Source organism: Nannobrachium achirus, assembly GCF_963921795.1.
Source record: "Nannobrachium achirus genome assembly, chromosome: 21".
NCBI lineage: Eukaryota > Metazoa > Chordata > Actinopteri > Myctophiformes > Myctophidae > Nannobrachium > Nannobrachium achirus.
The window spans coordinates 38,063,767-38,087,955 of NC_137828.1; the positions used below are offsets into that span (position 1 = coordinate 38,063,767).

At 44.1% G+C, this 24,189-nt stretch overlaps 1 protein-coding gene across 1 annotated transcript; it reads left to right on the forward strand.

Annotated features, from left to right (window-relative positions):
- Positions 1-80: 80 nt before the first annotated feature.
- trpc1 (transient receptor potential cation channel, subfamily C, member 1) lies at positions 81-23,067 on the forward strand (the record flags this gene model as incomplete). The annotated part of the gene is made up of 13 exons (XM_080751578.1): positions 81-252; positions 1,669-1,823; positions 3,447-3,548; positions 4,278-4,480; positions 6,503-6,634; positions 7,210-7,405; positions 8,719-9,055; positions 13,036-13,175; positions 13,861-14,010; positions 19,730-19,917; positions 20,224-20,425; positions 21,281-21,475; positions 22,840-23,067. The coding sequence occupies 13 exons, from the start codon at positions 81-83 to the stop codon at positions 23,065-23,067; spliced, it is 2,400 nt and encodes a 799-aa protein (XP_080607704.1).
- Positions 23,068-24,189: the final 1,122 nt, after the last annotated feature.

Here is a 24,189-nt window from a genome sequence, read left to right on the forward strand (position 1 = left end):
ACTGGACGTGGACGGCACCGGGGGTGTTTTGTTTCTTGTGTAGAGCTGTTATAGCTCTGCGTGTGGTTTCCTACAGTGGGATGCTCATCAGTGTGTTCCCTAAGTACTCGCTCTCCGTCGTAATGGCAGCTCTGTACCAGGGCACGGAGGCGTCCTCCTCCCCGGATACATTTTTGGCCCTGAAGGACGTGAGGGAGGTGAAGGAGGAGACCACGCTGGACGAGAAGCTTTACCTGCTGGCCTGCGAGAAAGGTTGGTTTACTCTGTTTACCAGTCGGTCGGTCAGTCTGTCGGTCAGTCGGTTAAGTCAGCCATATGGCTTTGGCTGTAGGTTGTCCTATTGGTGAACTGAACAGAAGATAGAACAACAACCTCCAGCGACACAATGATGGGCACGGCAGTGGTAGAAAAAGTACTCAAATGTAAAAGTACCAATACTGCAATAGGCCCATAGAAATACTCTGTTACTTACAAGAATAATTCTGGAATTCAAAATGTACTTGAGTAAAAGTACAAAAGTATTGGTATCAAGTAGCCTACTTACATTTCCAAGTACAAAATGTTTGAAAATAGGCGATCTACAATTAAGCTCACAATCAATGCGTCATTGTAGTGGAGTAAAAGTACAATATTTGGATATGAGATGTAGTGGAGTTGAAGTAGAAGTATTGGAAATTGGAAATATTCAAGTAAAGTACAAATATCTCAAAATTGTACTTAAGTAAATGTGTTTGGTTACTTTACACCACTGATGATGGGTTTCATTATGATCATTAGATCCTAATTAAGAGACCGATTTCTTTTGTATGCACCAAAAATCCTCTGTTAATAATTTAACTCTGAGACTGTACAAAATGTAACCAAGGTTGTACATGCACTCTCAGTTACAAAATAACACAATGATTTTACCATAGGGCCTAGGCAACCAATTGTACTTTCCTATCATGTAAGCTATCATTTCTGCTTTGCCTTCCAGAGTGATAGATTTTCTGCATGGCCAGCTATCAAGTTGAACTCTCCAACTGCAGTGAATACTTTGGGCAGCTGCCTACATGTACTCTGACTGGAAGTTTGCCCACAGCCACAGGGCTCAGTTATATTCAGTTTAGCCTGGGCTTTTCTGAAAGTATTCCTGACGTGACGGATTCACTGACGCATCACTGAACAAGGACGCTAGAACAAGCAACATGAATGGACATGATCTGTAATGGGTATCCAAATCCATAGATATATATTTGTCAAATAGGAATAGAAATAGTCAATTAGTCAAGAATGTGCTCGCCCCAAAACACGTTTGCCAAATCTGGCGACCTAGGAACAGCCGCCAGCCCGCCACCAGGTATTTCTAAATGTAACCTCAGTAAAGCTATGCCTAAAGTTAATCTTATTATTAATCTTAATCTCACTAAAACTAACCCTAACCTTATTCCTAACCTTAACCTCAGTAAACAAATACAAGAACCACTTAAGACGAGTGGTCTGTGCAAAAATGGGGGAGAGTGTGTTTTTGGGCGAGCCTTCCAGTTACCGTAGTCAACAGTCAAGTCTACTCTATGCCTGATAATATACTTTACAATTTCTGCAAGTCCTGGCTATGAGTTGTGTGTAGTCATCGTTAAGCCCCATTTATGCTTGGCCGTATGACCGTGGCGCTCCTGTGCCTCTCAGGTGACTACTACATGGTGAAGAAGTTGCTGGAGGAAAAGCGAAATGACGAGATCAACATCAACTGCGTGGACGTGTTGGGCCGAGACGCTGTCACCATCTCCATCGAGAATGAGAACCTGGACATACTGCAACTTCTGCTGGAGCACGGCTGCCAGGTACCGCACGTGCACACACCCGCGCACGCGCACACACGCACGCACGCACGCACACACAGACACACACACACACACACACACACACACACACACACACACACACACACATACACACACACGCACACACACACAAACACATATACACACACACAGTAGAATAGAATAGATTGTCCCCACTCCTTGGGGTGTTTTTTGTCAATGTATATGTATATGTATATATAGAGTAGACCGTTCTCCTGAGCGCTCCCCTGAGCGCTCCCCTGTAGAGGGCGCCGCTGCCATTGCCTTGGTGTAAACAGTTGTGTAAAGTAACTAGTATCCTACATTACTTAAGTAACATTTTGAGTATCTTTACTTTACTTGAGTATTTCCCATTTTCAATTGTACTTCTACTCCACCACTGGCTGCTGTTTGCACCACAGCAATGGCGGCGGCGCTCTCTAAGGAACTATTGCTGTATTGACTTTGACCTCTAAGGACCTTCCAGGAAGAGTGCGGTGACACGCTTCCTAGTTTCTTCTTTTTTCGCACTGATTTTTGACACTGCACTATTAGGTTGTTAGTGTTGGTAGTTTCTGAGTATTTTTTGCTTTGTTTAACAATGACAGTGAGATACTTGTTTGCACTAACTAGCATTGACTACTATGGTCTCTTTTGCAAGACACTTTATGTATATATACTTATATATTATTCGCCCCCTCTATTGATGCACCTTCTCTTTATTGGTACTGTACTGCTCTTGTCTTTGTTTTGTTTTTTTCCCTCTTATCTATCTTTTCTTACGTCTCTGTAACTTTGTAAATAACTGTATACTGCTGTGCTACTACTGGACAACTGAATTTCCCCCTTGGGATAATAAAGGTATCTATCTATCTATCTACAGGGGAGCGCTCAGGAAAACAGTCTATATATGCCCATATATTATGACATTCGTTTTCTGCATTTTCCCATCCTATAACAACTAGAGCATCGAGCAGCCATTCGCTCAGGGGAACCGGTGCTCGGGGTGCAATTAATGAGTCTTGTTAAGAGTCTTGCTCAGGGACACATATTGAAACTGGCTGCCCCATGTGTCCATGTACACACATACTGTACATGGACACACAAATTACACAGTACACACACTACAGTACACTATTGTTGTTGTTGTTTCCTTTTCCTCTGGATGTAAGATCACTTCAATTTGTTATGGATTCTATAAAAGGAAGAAGAGAGACGACTACTTAAAAAATGTAGAGGAGAGGACTCAGAGGATGTAAAGTTAAAACAAAGTTTATTCTATAAAAAATGCCAACACATTTCAACCAGTTAAGGCCCATCAGTTCTCGCCCTGAACAGTTAAGCCTAGAAGCTCCGTCAATACACTTTTAAGACATTTTTATCTTCTCTGATCACCCGGTTGGCCTCTGTGTTTTTTCATGTTATGGATTCTCCTCTCTAACAGTTTTTATTGTTTTGTCACAAACATACACAACAACAAGACATGGATTATATGTTATATGTAGAGATTATATGTATTATATGTATATTGTGTGTGTGCGTGTGTGTGTGTGTGTGTGTGTGTGTGTGTGTGTGTGTGTGTGTGTGTGTGTGTGTGTGTGTGTGTGTGTGTGTGTTGTGCAGGCGACTGATGCCTTGTTGGTGGCCATAGACTCTGAGGTGGTGGGCGCCGTGGACATCCTTCTCAACCACCGGCCGAGGAGATCTGGCAAGCCCACAATGGCTGTTAGTCCCATCTCAATACTAAAGTTATATTTCACTTTTCAATTAAATGTTTTTTGTCAGCACCACAAGTATGAGTTAGGCTTTAGTCACCAGCATTTGAGTTACTTTTGACAGAGATACAATTTACAGTATATACAGTTTGATACATTTGTGAAAATATATTCTCCCAACATATTGTCAATTATAACTTTCTGGGCATTTGTATTTATTTATTGTGAGACATATTTTAAAACTCATTATTTCATTCAGTATGGGATATAATCTCGAGCACAATTTAGATTTATCTGCATGTTTGAATGATTCCAGATTCAGCCTCAATGCGGGGAGCCATGAATTTTTCCCCCATACAACATAATCATCAGGTATTTCGGTTATACTTGGAGGAAGATTTCTGTCAAAAAAGTGTAAAGAAAGGTTAAAAATATGTTTTTATGTGGCCACACCCACCTGCTCATTTAAGTATGCCTGGTTGTCAGCTGAAGTTAGCCACAGCCACAGCTGCAGTTGAATGGTAAAAAGGGGAGGGGATGATATTATGATGTCATTATATTGTATAATTGTATTTCAACTGGGCCTTATAATACACAGGGAAGACATATTTGAATATTATAACCACTTACCACACCTGGGGGTCTATTAGAGTAACGTTAACTCCATAGACACATACAAAACAGAAAAAGTACCAAACCATGGCACCACCTCTTTAATTGTTTCTGTTTCTTCTTCCAGAAACTGATGCAACGGATTCAGAACCCAGAGTACTCCACCACCATGGACGTGGCTCCGGTCATCCTGGCAGCCCACAGGAACAACTATGAGATCCTGACCATGCTGCTCAAACAGGACATATCGCTGCCCCGGCCACATGCCGTGGGCTGCGAGTGCACGCTCTGCAATGCCAAGAACAAGAAGGACAGCCTGCGTCACTCCAGGTATAGGTTCAGATTTGGAATGTGCTGGTAGTTAAGAATATCACTTTTCCCATTGCTCTATAGAACGATTTCTCAGAGCGGCAACCATGACTGCGGTGTCAACTAAGCGGCACCTATGTGTGTGTGTGCGGCTGTGTGCCGACACCGCAGCTACACGGCAGCGCTCTGGAAAAAGGTCTATACTGGTGTAACATAATCTTAACCAATTAAGCCCTAATGTATATACTTTCTTGTAGGATGAATGGTAAAAAATACCCAATCTTTCAAGCTCTCAACAAATCATGATGTGGCCTGTTGAGGTAATTTAGTATCGTGCACATGCCAATGAGGTGAAGGTTTTATTCAAAGCTTCTTACCATACCACAAATGGATAGGCAGCATGGGCAGATTGGGCACGGCATGTACCACAGGGTCAATCAGCCCTTTAACCCTGCTCAACAGCACCAGCTAGAATGAGTTATTCAGGATCATTTATTGTATAATTTACTTTATATACTTATAGCAGCAGTAATGTGCTCACTATTACTATATAGTTTTTATTTTAGATCTATCATCTGAACACAGAAAAAACCATTAAAAAGTCAGGATTTTTGCTGATAGTCGGTCAAGTCAGGCTCTTTTAGGTATTTTTGAAAAAAATGGTGATTAAGAAGAATAGAAAGTTTCATTTTCCGAGTATATTTGGCCTGGAATTTTCCCTGTGCATTTGAGCCATCTCGAGTACTATGATCAGTGGGCAGCTATTCAACACATAAACAGAATGTCGGGGAGGAGCTGGAATCAATTCCCAGGCTACCGTGCTACTTCCTGAGCCACTGCAAGGAATGTTAGGCAGGAACAGTCAACACCCGGAAGTTGGCACACCAAGGGACGCCGCCATGACACTTTTGGGTGGCGGAAGTGACGAAGTGCTCATAGACGCTAATGTTATTTTGGGTGGCCACCCGGTGGCCACCCGCCACCCATGGAGCCTAGATGACGTTGGTGACTGTTCTTGCTGAGACCTTCTTTGAGCCACTGCAGTGCCATCCCTCAAAAAACTCTTTTTGGGCAACGTATTTGAAAGAGAGTCTGTGTTGCTTCATGTGAAGATTGTTTTGGTCTTTGCCCTGGTCTGCATTGGTTTGAATTGAAAACAGCCATGAATCAGCTTGTCAAACAAAACGTCGTCTTATGGCAAGGTTCTCAGACACTGACCAGGTTTACTGCACATCGAGTCCTGAATGTCGGTCTGTGTCTCCTAAACATCGGGATAGAGGTAATTTAGTATTGTGCACATGCCAATGAGGTGAAGGTTTTATTCAAAGCTTCTTACCATACCACAAATGGATAGGCTTTCAGCATGGGCACGGCATGTACCACAGGGTCAATCAGCCCTTTAACCCTGCTCAACAGCACCAGCTAGAATGAGTTATTCAGGACCATTTATTGTATATTTTACTTTATATACTTATAGCAGCAGTAATGTGCTCACTATTACTATATAGTTTTTATTTTAGATCTATCATCTGAACAGAAAAAAATCATTAAAAAGTCAGGATTTTTGCTGATAGTTGGTCAAGTCAGACACAGACCTTTCCCGCTAACAGCTGAGCTGAGGTAGCCAGGGGGCTGAATGTTTACAACTTGTTGGCAATCACTTGAAACATCCTTTTTTTCCATTTTCTGTTATCCTCGTTTCCACTTATCTCATCATGACTCTTCCACATCTCTCTTTTCTATCATTCTGCATTCTCCTCTATCCGCTGCTACGCCTCCGTCGCCTTTTGTTTCTACCCTCTCTACAATTCCACCTCTCTCTTCGTCTTTTTTCTCATCTCATAGATGACCATCTCCATCCATCTCCATCCTTTAATCCGGAATCGGGTCGCGGAGGTAACAGGTCTGGCAGAGACATCCCAGACTTTCCTTATAAGATGACTTTCTACCCTTCTATATTCGCTCCTACTTCTGCTGCTCTCCCTATTGTTTAACTCCACCTCACCTTACACGTAACGTATTCCCTGTCTCTCTCTTACTTAGGTTTCGTCTAGACATCTACCGGTGCTTAGCCAGTCCCTCTCTGATTATGCTAACTGAAGAAGATCCTATACTCAGGGCCTTTGAGCTGAGCACGGACCTCAAGGAGCTCAGCCTGGTGGAGGTGGAGTTCAGGTACGATAACTATCAGTCGCCGAGCAGAGGCAATCTCTACTCTCTATTGTCTATCCTGTCACAGCATGCAGGCATGTGCACACACATACACATCAAAAGGGGCGTCAGGCCGCTGCCCTTTTACCCGTCTGTAAAAGTGCCCTCAGCAGACCATGAATACAGCTTTTACTATGCTGAAAGAAATACAAATCATACTGCCCCCTTTCCTGAATTTGAAATACAGTAATTTATTGGAGAAAGAATTGATCTCTGCTCTGTGTATACATAAATCCATGTCTTGCCATCTCCAGTAAAAGCTTGATTATACTGTATGAGCGAGGTGTCGCTCACCGAAAATAGCCGATCGCGCTGTCAGCTTGTAGTCTGGCTATTTTTTATAAAATAGCCATTCTATGAATTTCAGCGCTTGCCTCTCTTACTCCAACATTCTCTGCACGACCCTGACAGCATGTCTGTCTGATCTGTTGACATGCTGTGCACACACAGGTACACTCACACACTCGTATATAAATCTGTATGGACGGAGCAGATGACCATCACGGTGGTTCATGGCTAAAACATGTCTGATGCTGCAGGAATGACTACGAGGCGCTGGCCAAGCAGTGTAAGATGTTTGCCAAGGATCTCCTGGCTCAGGCGAGGAACTCCAGAGAGCTAGAGGTCATCCTCAACCACACCTCCAGCGAGGATCCCGTCGACAAGAGAGGCCTGCTGGAGGAGCGCATGAATCTCAGTCGACTCAAGCTTGCCATCAAGTACAACCAAAAGGAGGTGAGGGAGCTGAACTGGATCGATGGGAGCAGCCAAGCTTGGAACGAGCAGAGTCAGGGGTGTCTCATCAAATTCTGGGCCCTAGGTACAAGGATTTACTGCGGGCCCCCCCATGAATGTTCTTCATAGGGGGAGGTTTAACCCATTTAGACTGGGAACGCATTATTACCCATTATTTTGTGCTTTGCTATTTTTGAAAAATCTTGGGGAAAAAAAACTATATTTCTATGTCAGTGGTGCTCAAACCTTTTCATGTGAAAGACGCCCAAAATGATATGTATTTGGCTACAGAACCCCATCTCAAAATATTTAGTTCCAGGGACCCCCCAGAGGCAACATTTTGAGTTATAAATGTTCGCTTAAAAATTACATAATTATATTCAAAGATTTGCACACATTTTCACGACTTTTCAAAAATAGCAGATCTACAAGCTCGCAGCTGTGAGCTTGTATATCTGCTATTTTTCAATAGCTTGGGCCCTAGTAACTCAGTCCCACACAACCCCCCCCCCCCTTGTGACGCCCCTGAGCAGAGTAAAAAGCAGCTGCTTTGGTTATTACAGGCGTAATGGGTGCCTCGCTCTAGCAATGACCTCCCTGATTATCCGGTAAACATAAATCCTGTTGTTATTGGACACCTTGAGGGGTAGACGGTAAACAGCACAGGTAGTTGTAAATATTCGTAGACAGAGAAAATACGAATGCAGTCCGTAATTAGTCATTCTTTATTCATGGTAATTCAGACAGTATGTCTATCACCACATCTGTTCCTGCACTCCCATGCCTTCAGGAAATATGAGTTTGGGAGGATGAAGTGCTTCCTCCCGGGCAACAACAGCCAGAGACAGACAGTGAGCAATGCTAGTAGTCCTTTTAAGCTGTGAGATAATTTACAACTGGGATAGCTGTGTGTGCAGTGTTTGGGCCATATATCAAATCGTTGGCCATATCATGCCATTTGCAACTCACGTGGAAGAATAAGGCTAATAGCAGGCCATTTCTGCATACGTGCAAACATACCTGGCAATAAAAATATTCAGATTCTTGATTCTGATTCTAATGAGGAAGCTACTGCATATAGGGCAGGCTTTGTGTGAGAAGGCTAATCATTTGCTTGGTTCTATTTATTTCTTATTATATCCACTAACTATGTTAAATTTGAGCACTTTGGCCAGCTATTTAGAGGCTAGAATGCATTTTGCAGTCATCCATTTGAAACTGAAAGGTTGCCGTAATCACCAAATGGGCTCCATGACGCACTTGGTAGTGGGCCAGTTGACTGGCATTCCTCACACTCTCTCTCCCTCCCACAGTTCGTGGCCCAGTCCAACTGCCAGCAGTTCCTCAACACGGTGTGGTTTGGCGAGACGGCCAGCTACCGCCGCAAGCACACCTGCCTGAAGATGGGCACGGTGCTGAGCGTGGCCGTGCTGTGGCCGCTGCTGTCCGTCTGCTACCTGCTGGTGCCGCGCTCCCGCGTGGGCCAGATCATCCACACGCCCTTTGTCAAGTTCATCATCCACAGCGCGTCCTACTTCACCTTCCTGCTGCTGCTCAACCTATACTCGCTGGTCTACAACGAGGACATGAAGAACACCATGGGCCCCGAACTGGAGATGATCGACTTTCTGCTCATTCTCTGGATCGTAGGTGAGCTTCTCTCTCCCGTCCCGTCTCAGCTCGACTCACGTGCAGTTAGTGAGGTATCGGCGTTGAGGCATGTGTGCTTGATGACGTGTGTGTGTGGTGTGTGTTTTTGGGTTAGTGGGTGGACGTGGACTATTATATTTAGATAATAGTGACATAATACTGCTCATCTAATTTCTCAAAGAAGTGATTCTGTATGCTTGCATATCAGTCTCATCGCATGGAGCCCAGTGCTAAAAACAGCACCAGAATACGATTGCACAGAGCAGAGTCCCATTGCGTTACATACAGCAGAGTGCAGATCAGCAGTGATTCCCAGCCGGTGGTCCGGCCTTCTGCACCCGTAATTCTATCAGGCAAATAGTAACAAATGGCAGTTTCTAGACCAGTGCACTGAAAGCCCTGCTTGATTGCATCTGTCAATGCTGCTACCAAATGAGCAGCTTGCAAAAACAGCCCCTCCACATGGCCACGCTCCCAACTAGCCTATCAGCAAAACCTGGGCTCCACACACGCGCACGCACGCACGCACGCACGCACGCACGCACGCACGCACGCACGCACGCACGCACGCACACACACACACACACACACACACACACACACACACACTGAGACATACAGTATATCGTCGTTGTCGGGTGGAAACCTTGTATGTCCAAAACTGTTTGTTTTGTTTTTATCATTTAAAAAATGAATGAAAATAGTGAAAATAGCCGATCTACAAGCACACAACGCCTCGCGGCTGCTATTTTCACTAGTTTTGTGTGACAGACTTGCATGATGAAGCAGGGCTTTACTTTATGAAAAAACTTACAAATTTGAAACTTGGAGATACGAGGTTTCTGCCCGACAATGACAATATAAAGGCATGGATACATTATTACATACACATACAGTATACACACATATTGCATCTATTTATCTCCATCTATTCAAATGAGGCCCTCCATGCAGAGACAGTGAGGAATGGACTGGCTCGGATCTCTGGGGGAGAGCCCTTCTGCGTCTCTCTGCCAAGAAACCATTAGCATGATCATTCAATCACCCTAATGGCCCTGCCTTCTCAGCACAGATACTTGTCTCTGCTTGGTCGGAGCATCGCGCTCCCTCCCCCCACCGCACGTAACACACAAAGCATCGTGGACACAGTCCGTAGCCTGACGTTCCACCGCATTGATAAATCAAACCAAATAACTGTACCTGGCAGGTAATGAAATGACACAGACACCGTTTGCTTCTATTATTCCCTGTTATGTAGGGAGTTTGTGTGAGGCCTATTCACAATGTGTCACGGGGAGCTGGGTTCGGCAGCAGAGCATAACATTGTCTTGCCCTCACACACAGAGACAGCCCACTAGAGGGGGAAAGATTCCTTTAGTAACACGAAACAGACACATCAGTTAGTGAGCCGCATCCACCTTTTGTTTTGTTTGTTTGTTATGCTCTGTTGCAAACGGTAATGCAGAGGCACGTACATGTCTTCATGCTCGGGATCCCCCGCTTCTGCATCAACTAAAGTACCCCGGAGGAGTTCAATGACAAGTGTAATATTTCTAATAACAATCAGGCTGCCTCACTCCCACTTTGTGAGATCTCAGATGATGTTTTTTTTGTGGAGCTGACTGTGAGCAGCTGTGGAGCCTCCGTGTGTCTGCCTGCTGTGTCAGACAGCATCACCTCCTTCGTTATCTTTCCCATTGTTCCTGTTGTTGTCCATTGTCCTCCTCCTGCTGTCTCCATTCTGTGATTCTCTGGAGTGAGATGCCTCGCATTTATTGTGGAAATCAGATGCTGTGTGTGTGTGTGTGTGTGTGTGTGTGTGTGTGTGTGTGTGTGTGTGTGTGTGTGTGTGTGTGTGTGTGTGTGTGTGTGTGCGTGTGTGTGTGTGCGTGCGTGTGTGCGTGCGACGTGCGTGCGCTTGTGTTTTGCGAGTGTGTTTGTGCCTCTCTGGCTCTGCATCCACATGCAGTATAGAGTGTTGGTTCCCAATCTTTTTAGCTCCAGACCCAAAAGAGAAATTAGATTTCTTCTCGGGACCCAAAATAGTGAAAATAGCAGAACTACAAGCTCACAACGTGTGGCATCATGACACATTGTGTAGATCTGCTATTTTCACTACTTACAAAAGATTGAATTCTCCCCCCCGTTGTAACAGTTTCCCTTTCATAGTTTGTGTGTGTGTGTGTGTGTGTGTGTGTGTGTGTTTTTTTTTTCTTCTTTTTTTCAAAATAGTTTGAAATGGAATTGTTGGAAACGGATATAAAGGGATATTTACTCTAGTTCTAGACCCATGAAAATGGGTCCCGACCCATTGTTTGTGAAACAGTGGCATAGAGTATATATGATATTCCTGAACGGCTCCTCCTATCCACTATTTCCATAGTAAAACCTGATCCCTGGAACAGCAGAGTCCAAATCAATGGAAGTCATTCAGAGCTAGACACAATGCCCAGGAGACACGGGGCCAAACTGAGCTTTAGAACACTGGCCACATTGAAAGGCTGTTGTTGACCTTCCTGTCCTTAAGCCTGTCACTCGTCAGGTTCAACCCCATGTAAGACCTATTATAACAAACACATTGAGAAGATCTCCTTTGAGGCTGAGACTGCAGTGTGGGTATTTACACTGGTCACTCTATATTTAGATAGGGCTGTCACCATCATGACATTTTATTTGATGATTAATTGTTATACAAATAATTTTGATTAACAATTGAATTGGGTTTTTCCATTGAACATTGGAACATAGCTTTTAGGCTTTGTTAACAAAAATAGCGCGGGGCTATCTATACAAAGAAATGACTGACAATGACCGATACCAATAATCAAAATATAGTATACTATACTATGGTCAGAACAGAACAGGCCATATGTAATCATTGTATATCAAAAGAAAATGTTGTGAGATCTGCTATTTCCACTATTTTTGAAAATGTATGAAAATCTTTCAACCCTAGAGGTTTGGGGCAGCACTCACGTGTAGAGTTCGTACTGCAAACATCACAATGTCGATCTGACTGATATGCCCATATATGGAGATCTCTGTTATTCCTTGTCCCCTTTATGCCCTTATATGGAGATCTCTGTTTCTGTATGTCCTTGTTCAAAGGTCATGCCCACTTGCCCGAAAAGTAAATTGTCCATTATAAAACGATAGAGTAAGATGTTTAATTACCGCTCAATTTAACATTTATTTATTTACTTTCTGGGGCTGTTTATACCTCAATACCTCCAAATCCAAATACCTACATAGCTGTGATTGAATACTGTATGTCTATGATTCCACACTTGTTATTTTATATTTTTATAAAATGGTAAGACAGCACACTAGGTAAACAGTGCTCTTATTTTACATTCCACAGCCCAGAAGACAGCGAGCGCTGGCGACATTCAGGTGTTTAGACGGTTGCATCCCTTCTCAAATGAGCACATGCCCGGTCGGGAAACCTGAAAGCAAACTTTACCTGCCCGAAAGTTTTATTTACCTGCCGGGGGCAGGTGGGCAAGCCTTAGTGTCAATGCCTGTATGGAGAGCCCCATGATGTCATCAGTATATGCCCATATATGGGCATGCACCCCTTTTGCTTTGCGATTAAGCAATTATTATTATGTAATAATTGTGACAGGCGTGACTCTTTGGCTCTTTCTGAGATTTCTTTTCTTTTTTTATAATTCTTTATTTATTTTTGTATCCATGCAATATTGCTAAACACATCTGTTAAGATCATTGTGGAATTGACATTGTAGATGCATGACTACGCAAACACTCATTTTGAAATCCCACACACATCCAAATCCCACAGGTCATAGATTCCACCCAGAGGTTCTCCTTTGTCTATGTCTCACAACAGTCATTTCCCCTTGGGGCGTCTTTCGGTCTTTGTGGGATGACTGTTGAATCTGGAAAATAGATTGTCATAGACGAGAGAATGGAGAAATGCATTTTCCAGTGTATGTGATGGTGAATGTCTCTTTTCCTAGGCATGGTGTGGTCGGATGTAAAGCGGCTTTGGTACGAGGGCCTAGAAGACTTTCTGGAGGAGTCTAGAAACCAGCTGAGTTTTGTCATGAACTCGCTCTATCTTGCCACATTCGCCCTCAAATTAGTGTCACACAGCAAGGTACACACGCATGCATGCACGTGTGCACCCACCCACCCACCCACACACACACACACACACACACACACACACACACACACACACACACACACACACACACACACACACACACACACACACACAGTGTAGTAGTGTATACGGTACAATTTAGGAGAGAGATAATTACAACACTCGTGGTTAACTGTGTGGCAGGTTTATGTATTGATATGTGTTACAATTAATATGACTTAATTGAAAACTGCTCGGGTAGAAGATTAGAACTTTGCTGCTTCATTTCACTTTCTACTTTGGGATGAATTCGTTTTTTGTATTATTATCGTATCTCTAAAATAGAGAAAAGTCTAGTCTGTAATAGTGTTATCATTTAGTTATCAAATCTTTGGGCACTCTTTTCATTTAGTTTTCCTTCAAATTGATATCACATTATGGAACGTAACACATAAATGCTGTTTTCTTTTCTTTCTTTTTTGAATCATCACCAATTATACTTTTTCATTTTTCGAGTTGAACACATCATCCTCTACTTGAGTCTACTCAAATCCTAACACTTTCAGCCGTCCCTCTTGAACCCCTTGTTCGTCGTACCGAGTCGTACTTAAAGAGGATCATAATCCTTTTGGTGCAGTCGAGCGCATGTCTGTAATGTATCAGGAATGTGTTTTGTCTTCTTCTCTTTTGGGTACAGTTCAAGGATGTGGAAGAGACGGAGAGGAAGCACTGGGACGCCTTCCATCCCATCCTGGTGGCGGAGGGGCTGTTCGCCTTCGCCAATGTCCTCAGTTACCTGAGGCTGTTCTTCATGTACACCACCAGCTCCATACTGGGACCCCTGCAGGTAGGACACCAGCAGTGAGACTTCATGTACAGTACATCGGTCGCTCTTAACCACTTGAAACCCCAGCATATCCCTATTCTGGGGGAAAGGTTCACCAAAAACAGACGATCTACAAGCTCACAACGCGTCACGTTGTGACGCGTTGTGAGCTGTAGATCGGCTGTTTTTGGTGAAGAGAGTTGAGGTAGATGGGAAGTACAGTGCAAATCAGGTCTGATTCACTAAGCAAAGAGGGTTTAAGTGGTTAACACAGTTACTGCCGAAACTCGTCTTCAAGTCGGGTTTTCAAATCCAACAGTTTACTGTTTAACCCGACTTAAGTCAGGTTATAACGTTTCCTATTGTAAACCGTAGCGGGTGATCTGCAGCACCCGCCGCTGATGCAAAAACCCAAATTTCCATAGTCCTTTGAGAAATGACGTTATCAGGAAATAGGATCTGCCCAGGCATTCACAACAGTGTAATGATTTTCAGGAAAATGGATGTGTCTCAGAATCTATCTCCAGATCGTGTCCTTGGTCAAAACAAGCCCTTTTCTACGGACCATAACAAAAGCATGTTATAATTTTTCTTTTCTGGGTGAAAGAAAAGATGAATCATGAGTTACTGAAAGTAATCTGATTACATTTGGAAGGTAGCGTGTTCATAGAGCCTCGAAAATAAGGTAAAAACACTGAAGAAACGCAGCAGAATCTACTGAATTAATTATGATATACCTGGCACTGGCAGTGGATGTGTTAAGTGAACCCATTAAGTTCTACCATGATACGCAACATACAGTACGTAGTGTGACCTGCAGAATTATTTCGTAGCCGGGGCGCCCGCTGGCCTGGTGGTCAAGGCACGTACCATATACTCGGCTATGATGCCTGCTGGCGTTGCCGGTTCGATTCCCGATCCGGACGACCTTTGCCACATGTCATTCCCCATCTCTCTCCCCATTTCCTGTCAGTCTACTGTCCTATCGAATAAAGGCATAAAAAGCCCAAAAACAAATCTTTAAAAAAAAAGAATTGTTTCGTAGCCAAGCGTATCTGATACACATCTACACAGGAGGAGGTGCTGGGCGCAAGAATGTGGATTTCAGCCTAGTCTGAGATGAAGATATGTCTTTCTTGAGGTGATAATGGCAGCTTGTGAAGGAATTCACACATTAAACAATAGACCTGCCACACTTCATAGTATTCAAACTTCATTCGGTGACCGCGTGCGTGCCGTGCATGTGGGAGGGAAGGAATAATTATAGATGCCTTCCAAAAAAAATCTAGAACAAACCACTACACACACACGCACGCACGCACGCACGCACGCACACACACACACACACACACACACACACACACACACACACACACACACACCGACACTGTGCACTGACACAGAAATGCACCACACCAGATGTGCTAACCAATAACCATCATGCTTATCATCATCACAAGCATAAACAGAAGCCTCAGCCTAAGCACAGCATAAAAGTTGTTATGCAATTTAATTCTTTGAGTGTAAAAAGTGTCCCTGAGTTGGGAAAAAAAAGAAGAAAACTCTGAATTTGACTGTGTGTGTGTGCTGAGTGTGTTCTGCTGCCAATGTGCTAATGAGCACAGCACCATAAAAACATAATCACTCACTACTCTTATCAATACAAATGGAACCCTTTTGTGAGAGTTGAATGTCCCAGAAAGAGCCAATACACTTTCCGGCACCGGCACCTGCCGCGGCGCCGCCAGAAGTGCCGGCAACAGCCGCGGCAATGATTCCTATGCCGCGGCAATGATTCCTATGCCGCAGCAATTATTCTTAATCCGCAGCGTCTGCCGCTGTTGTGGAACCTATCCCCCCCCCCCCCCACGACAACCACCAGTGGACCAGCTTGTGGATCAGCTTGTCCACCCCCCCCCCCCCCCCCCCCCAACACCACGACCACCGGTCCCGGCTGCTCCGGCAGTACCGCGGCAGTGTCGGTCGTTCCCGGTGGTCCCTGGCAGAAGCAGTGGTCCCCCGGGAGAGAGCAAGCAAACGTGATGTGACTGCTTGTTGTAATACATTATTTATGTTCGGTGGTCCACTGGTGGTCATCGTGGGGGGAGGGGGATAGGTTCCGCAACAGCGGCAGACGCAAGCTCCATGCCGGCCGACTGCCGCTCTGTCCGGCTATGCCACGGATTAGGTATAATTGCCGCGCCAAAGGAATCATTGCCGCGGCTGTTGTCGGCACTTCTGGCAATGCCGCGGCAGGTGCCGGTGCCGGAAAGTGTATTCGCTGTCCCTCGAATGTCCTTCTCTGTTGATGCAAGCTGCCATGTCAGCCTCTGTCAATCATTTGGTGAAGATTTTTATTTTGTAAAAAGAACAAAATAATGCATTTACGAAGAGGATAAATGGTCCCATATCCTGACTATAAGATGTGATGTCAAAGTGTGTGTGTGTGTGTGTGTGCGCGCGCTTGTGATTTTTTTTTTCGCAGTATGTCTCTCTCATTCATTTCCATCTCCCTCTGTTGCTCAGTTTTGTTCAAATATCTGGTTTAAGTATTCCACTCACATTCCTTGAACACTCCCCGGGCCAATAGGTGTCGCCTTTTATTGCATCAGGAACACAAGCCGTTTCACTGGCAGCCGTGTATCCAGCTGGGGGACAGATCATCATCTTCCTCGCCAGCATTTCGCTGGATGCTTTTCTTGTTGGCAGCTCTCGACGAGCTTGCCTCACTCGCGGAGTCTGTGAATTTCTTTATGACATAAGGCAGTTTACAGGTATGCAGTGAAGTCACTCCACACCCAAGGACACCTTCCTGCCATTATGTTAATAACCGTTTGTGGTTGGCTCATTAAACACTAAAAGATACTCCAGTGGATTGTTAGACAGTGCTTTTTTAGTTACCTATACCTCCCCCTGCATTCTGCCTCCCCTCTCTCTCCCTCAATCTCTCCTCCCCTCTCCCCCCTCTCTCTTTCTTTGACTCACTCAATTATTCTGTGACATCACTGTCTGGGCCCAGGCAGATGGAAAAGTTATTAGCCTTGGAAAGAGATGTGGCTGTGTGTATATCCCTGTATTCCCGGCCACACTCGCGCACGCACTCACTCACATGGCAGGCAGACACACCTCCTGAACTCATGCGCAAACATTTGCCACAGGGACACACGCACAAACATTACCTTAAGCAAACTTGTGTGATCTGTGTGCGTCCGGCGGCCGCGAGGGCACGCAAGCCCTAACACATGCATGCAAACATACGCACGCACGCACGCACGCACGCACGCACGCACGCACGCACGCACGCACGCACACACACACACACACACACACACACACACACACACACACACACACACACACACACACACACACACACACACACACACACACACGTGTGCAGGCACACAGAGTTACTGAGTCAGTGGTTCAGACTGCCTGCACTGTGGGTTGCAGTAATGAATGCCTCTCTGATTATGCAGTCTTTCCCAGTGAGGCCAACTCACTGGGCTGCAGGGCAGTACCCCCTACCAAGGTTGGAAAGAGCAGTGGAAAGAGCAGTGATGTAAAGTAACTAATTACAATTACTCAAAAATGTAGGTATTTGTACTTTACTTGAGTATTTCCAATTTTCTATGCTTGTACTTTTACTCCACTACATCTCGGATCCAAATGTTGTACTTTTACTCCACTACAAAACGTTAGTTACTAGTTACTTTGCAGATATAAATTATTTTATACCAAGGTATTTGAAAATAGCCGATCTTCAAGTTGACAACGCGTCGCATCACGTGAGCTTGTGAGCTCTGCTATTTTCTAACATTTTGCACTTTTACTTTTGGTACTTTAAGTACATTTTGATGCCAATACTTTTGTACTTTTACTCAAGTACATTATGAATTCCGGACTTTTACTTGTAACAGAGTATTTCTATATTGCAGTATTGATACTTTTTCCACCTCTGGGACAGAATGACTGAACGTGTGTGTGTGTGTGTGCGTGTGCGTGTGCATGTGCGTGTGGGTAGGGGGGCGTAGCTATAACCACATGACCAATGTGTGTACAGAATGAGCTCACTCATGGCCCAGACCTAACCTCACTGACACACGGGTTAGTGTACCGTAGCACGCTTTGGCTCTGAGCGTGGTCATAATATGTGTGTGTGTGTGTGTGTGTGTGTGTGTGCACAGCACCGTGACCCACCCAACGGCATCGGCACAACCCCAACCCCTCCCCCCAACGCCCCCCACCCCCCTAACCAAACCGGGGTCAGGAGCTTGTGACGTGCAGAATTCCTGCTGTGTTTGTACAGTAAGTAAAAGCACCTACAGCTGTCAGGCTGGTGGAGCAAGGGGACAACCCCTCCCCTAAATCAGACAGAGGGGAACACACTTTCATGCATGACAAGAGAATGAATCACACTAATGGACCGATCCTCGCTCTCACCAAACATGCTGGCTGGGTTTCAGTGCAAACAAACCCCATGGTCACCACTCACCTTGAGCTATGGGGTGCTATGGCCGTCCCCTCACACTGGACACTGTGTGTGTGTGTGTGTGTGTGTGTGTGTGTGCGCGTGCACGCGCGTGCGCGCGCACACATACTTGAACCTGTCTTTTCACCCTGCGCCGGTGTTTTGTACAACGTGTTGGGCCCTAGGTTTGAGCATCCCCAGGTCGTGGTGAACAGATAAGCCACTCAGGTCTATAAATAGGCCCCTGAACCTCAGAACCGTTCCTCTGTCATTTGTCCTCTCCTGGATTCCTCCGTGTTTATCTGTCTTCCCTCAGCCAATCTCAGAGAACTGACAGAATGTTTTTTTTTCTTTTCCACTCTCTGCTAGACGAGAGCATGGTGGCGAGTGCTATCTGCGACATTTATCAACCCACCTTTATTTGCTTTTCTGAGAATATATATCGCACAGAGACTTCCCGACTGATGACTAACAGACAAATGTGAATTGTGGTCTGTGAACTGTGCTTACCAGGCAGAGATAAACAAGTCTGCCGATTTCCTGAGCAGATTTCCTCTCCATATTTCATTTTGTTCCATCCCTGATTCACTGGCTCTTTTTAAGATCGCAGATGGTAGATTTAGCCTCGTGGTCGTTTACTAGCTAGGTCACATTGGCAGTACACCTGTAATCAGAATCAGAATCAAAGAAAGGCTGTTTTTCTGAGAGGCCCACAAGTCTGATTGATGCTTTGGCAACAAAAATCATGTATTTCCAGTTGTATTATGTGACATGTCAACACTTTGTTGCAGAAGTATAAATCAGGCTTTACACCGGCTTGCAAGGCCATAATCAGACCCTTAAATATGCAGTGCCATGATTTCTTTCTCCCCTAAAACACGATGATCAGGTATTATAATTATACTAGGAGGAAGAACTTTTCAAAAAAAGTATACAGAAAGTGTTAAAATTGTGTTTTTATGTGGCCACACCCACCAGTTAATTAGGTATGCCTGGTTGTCAGTGGGTGGTGACCCAGCTGAAGTTCCACAGCGTTGGGTAAAAGGGGAGGGGATGATAATATGATGTCATTTAATCTGTATTTTTCGACTGGGCCTTTTGACTCAAGAGGCTTTCAGCTTTCAGGAAGTAAAGAAAAATACACAGGGAAGACAAATCTGCACATTATAACCCCATCCCATGGGGTTAGGGTTATTAGAATAATGTTAACTTCATAGACACATACAAAACAGAAAAAGTACAAAGCTATAATGATTCTCTCCCCAATAGATCTCTATGGGCCAGATGCTGCAGGAGTTTGGGAAGTTCCTGGGCCTCTTCATGTTGGTGCTGTTCTCCTTCACCATCGGACTCACGCAGCTCTACGGCAAGGACCATAAAGAGAAGGAAATCAAGGAACCGGCCATGGACTGCGAGGGCATTTTCTGTCAACAACAGAGCAACGACGCATTCCACTCGTATGGGCCAACCTCAATCTATCAGTTTAGCAGAGCGATAATGATGATGAATGTTCAGAGTGCATGTCTAGAGGTGTTATAAAGATGTATATTATCCTAGCACTGTCTAAACACAGCTGTTAACCTGGCTTTGACAGACACTTTGTTGTGAGCTTATTTCAGGTAAGCTTGCTTTACACGACTGTGGACTTACTCCAGGGAATGAAAGCAGGTTGATACACTGGAATAAATTAATGATAAAGTGTTGTGTCTGTGAAAATGCCAAGACAGTCACTAATCAACACTCATACTTGCTCGCTGTCACAGGTTCCTGGGCACCTGCTACGCTCTGTTCTGGTACATCTTCTCCCTGGCACACGTTGCGCTGTTCGTCACCCGCATCGACTACACCGAAGAGCTGCGCTCCTTCGTGGGAGCGATGATCGTGGGCACCTACAACATCGTGGTGGTCATTGTCCTCACCAAGCTGCTGGTGGCCATGCTCCACAAGAGCTTCAGACAAATCGCTGTAAGTTTTAAGGCTAATTTATGCTTTAGCCTTAGCGGGAAAGTGACGTGCAACTTGCCACTCGACAGAACAATGCACTTTCCACCTGAAAAAGTGTTGACATGATACTAGGCTTTTATGGATGCAGCAGAGCCCAGATAACGGCTTAAGTGGTTTACTCACGGTTCATTAGGAACATATAGGCCTAATGTAAGCACTCTGGGGGTACCGTGTAGGTAATTATAGGCTAATAATAGCGGTACTGAAAGCTGCAAATGACTTTACTTTATTGATCACTTTTCCACATAAACTTTGGTAGAGAAGGTCCACACTGTAGGAGATAAAAAGCCTTAACCACTTAAATCCTGTACCGTACTTAGATGACTGGAGTCCTTATTTGCCCTCTGCGTATTCGGCAAAGTGTTTTAATTGCCTTTCATTCACTGTTCAGTTTTCCTTTTAGAATTTAGCTGCAATTGTGTTCACGTTTTCAAATGTCCTTGTCCTCTCTGCTTGTGTCCTCTTCCTTTGAGCAATAATTTGAGTTCATTTTATAATTTATTCTATCCCACAGTAAAACATTTAAACACTCAAAACATCTGCCCACTTCAGGAGGTGTTATTTTCACACGGAACACACACATGGTTGCACATTCTTTAGAATTCAACCAGAAGGTATATGTAGAGCGAGTTGATAATCACACCCCACTATTACCAAATCACAGTATTAAGCCCAAATGTCACGGTTTTACTGTAGCTGGAAGAGACGTTATTTGCAAAACACTGCCATGCAGTGCCTTTCTAAAAGAACCATTATCTTCTCTTGCCCCCCCCCCCCCCCCCCCCCCCCCCGCCCCCCTTTCCTGGAACTCTCCAGAACCACGAAGACCAGGAGTGGAAATTTGCCCGAGCCAAGCTGTGGCTGAGCTACTTTGATGATAAGTGTACCATGCCGCCGCCGTTCAACATCCTGCCCTCCCCGAAGACTGTCTGCTATCTGCTGACCAGCATGAGCAAGTGGATCTGCTCTCACACCTCCACGGGCAGGATGAAAAGACAGAACAGCCTCAAGGTCAGTGTATGGTGGAAGAAGAAGTACTGACATGTTTTTACTTAAATTAAGACCTGAAAATACCAGTTTTAAACCAGTTTTCTGAAAAACATATCTTTCTATATCAGTGGTGCTCAAAGTTCTTAATGTCGAGGATCCCTAGAATTATATGTATTTGACCACCACAGACTCCCATCTCAAAATATGTTGTTCCAGGGACCCCGAGAAAGAAAGATTCTAAAATAGCAAATCTACAAGCTGCACCGATTGCAGCGTGGCACTCAGTGCCGCGCTGTGAGCTTGTATATCTGCTATTTTTAATAGTTAAAGAGTGACACGGATGCATTTCAATACCGCAATGTAGAAATATTCTGTTGCAGGTAAAAGTCTGGTGTTAGAAATGTACTTGATAGTAGTAAGAGTATAAAAGTATTATTGGCATCAAACTATACTTTTGTACCAAACGTAATTTACTCATTATGCAGTTTGTCATGTACAAACATCTTAGAATATAAATGTTATAACAGCCATTATAATGATGTTATAAATATTACAGCCGTTATAATGAAAACCTTAAAGGACAACTCCGCCCTAAATCACTTCTAGGCTCATTTTCCTACTTATATTGATCCAGAATTACTGTCCATGGGGTCTATTAGGCAGAAATGCCCCTGTTGTCCAGTTTCCCCAGCAGACTGCAGCAGCTCTCATAGCATAGAGTGGAGCCTATAAGCCTATCGCTTTTACACTATTTGTTGTGGTCAAAAGTGTTTTTATTTTTCATGAATGTGGTACTAGTTGTCATTACAAACACATCCATGTCATCGCTGTCCCACACAAGCCATCACACTCTGCTAAACAGATGTTATGCTTTTATGTGTTTTGCCAAGGCTCGGAAAAGATGCCCTGTGATTGGCCAGTGCAGTCACTTTGATTGGCACTTGTGCCGAATGCTCATCCCAAAACATTATTTATGAGATTGTGGTGGCTTGTGTGGGACAACCATGGCATGGATGTGTTTGTAATGACATCTAGTAACACATTCATGAAAAAGAAAATCACTTTTGAACACAACAAATAGTGTAAAAGTGATAGGCTTATAGGCTCCACTCTAAGCTATGAGAGCTGTGCATTCTGCTGGGGAAACTGGACAACAGGGGCATTTCTGCCTAATAGACCCCATGGACAGTCTTTTTGGATCAATATAAGTAGAAAAATTAGCCTAGAAGGGATTTAGGGCGGAGTTGTCCTTTAACAGCTGTTATTATAATAACAAATCCGTAATGATAATTCAACTCTTGAGAGTGTAAGAATGAAGACATTTTGTCCCGAACGAGGCTGTTCACTTGTGGTCTATCTTTGCCTAATTCTCTCGTTCCACACAGGAATGGAAGAACCTAAAGCAGAAGCGTGACCAGAACTATCAGAAGATCATGTGTTGCCTGGTGCACCGCTACCTGACCTCCACGCGGCAGAAGATGCAGAGCATGGACCAGGCCACAGTGGAGAACCTCAACGACCTGCGCCAGGACCTCTCCAAATTCCGCAACGAGATGAGGGACTTGATGGGCTTCCGGACCTCCAAGTATGCCATGTTCTATCCCAGGAGCTAAAAGACCTTCCCTCAATACTCTCCAAGTACGCCATGTTTTTACCCCAAGACGGTCCTTCAAAGGATCTTCCCTCATACTCTCCGTCCTGCTCTAGCGCCGACAAAACAATCTCTTGCTTCTCGTTCATCCTGGGACGGCTTTTGACTCAAGCATGTTGAAAAACTCAAGTCTTCAAAGACGGAGGCGACTTTTAAACCTGGATATTAACTGGAAAAATATTGATATATTCTGCACCAAAGTCTCCATGTCAGGCTCAGGCACATAATATGAATATTCAGCCAATTCAACTTGTTTTGTAAGAAAAGAAAAGAAAGGAAAAAAAGACTAAAAATAAAGATTTATTAAAATGAATGGCTGTTGCCTTGAAACGAGAAAGTGCTGAATGTTGCGTTACAGGTTTGTAAAATGCTGAATCAATGAAAATTGATTGATTGGTTTTTTTGCCAGATGGGTATTCAAAACCAGAATGCAGCCATCTGTTCCACCCCAGTGGTCCAATCCACGTGAGAGAGACACACTGTGCAGACTTGACCCAGTCTCATGCTTAGTAGAGCAGAACTGGGCTAACTTTAGTAGAGACAGGACACAGGACTGTTATGAGCTAGGCAACATTTGTACCATCAGGCAAATGACCATTTTTACTTGAGCACAAACAAACAAATAAATAAACAAAATAAATATATATTTTTGGGGGCTTTTATTTGGGGGGATGATAAAGGACTTTAAATATAAATAACATTCACAGACTTTTTTTCATATGAAAATACTTTTCTTTACATTTAATATAGTTTTAAAAACAATGAAAGTACTCTGAAAAGGTTGACTGCGCTGATGGGCATGCTTTGTGTCCATTAAAGGAATACTTCATATCTATTACTCCCTTGAAAACATTGCATTTGTGAGAATTCGGGTTTGTCACATTCCTTCACAGTTAATGAAGAATCCAACAATGAAGAGAATACAGCAAAATAATATATATAAAAAATAAAAAATAAACAGTTTTCAAACTCCACAACACAGCTCTGACAGTCTTATATCCAGTCCATGTTCTCATTACTTCCAAAACACTGCATTTTCTCTTACACTTGCGCGCCTGGTGGATTTCAAGTGTAAGGTCTACAC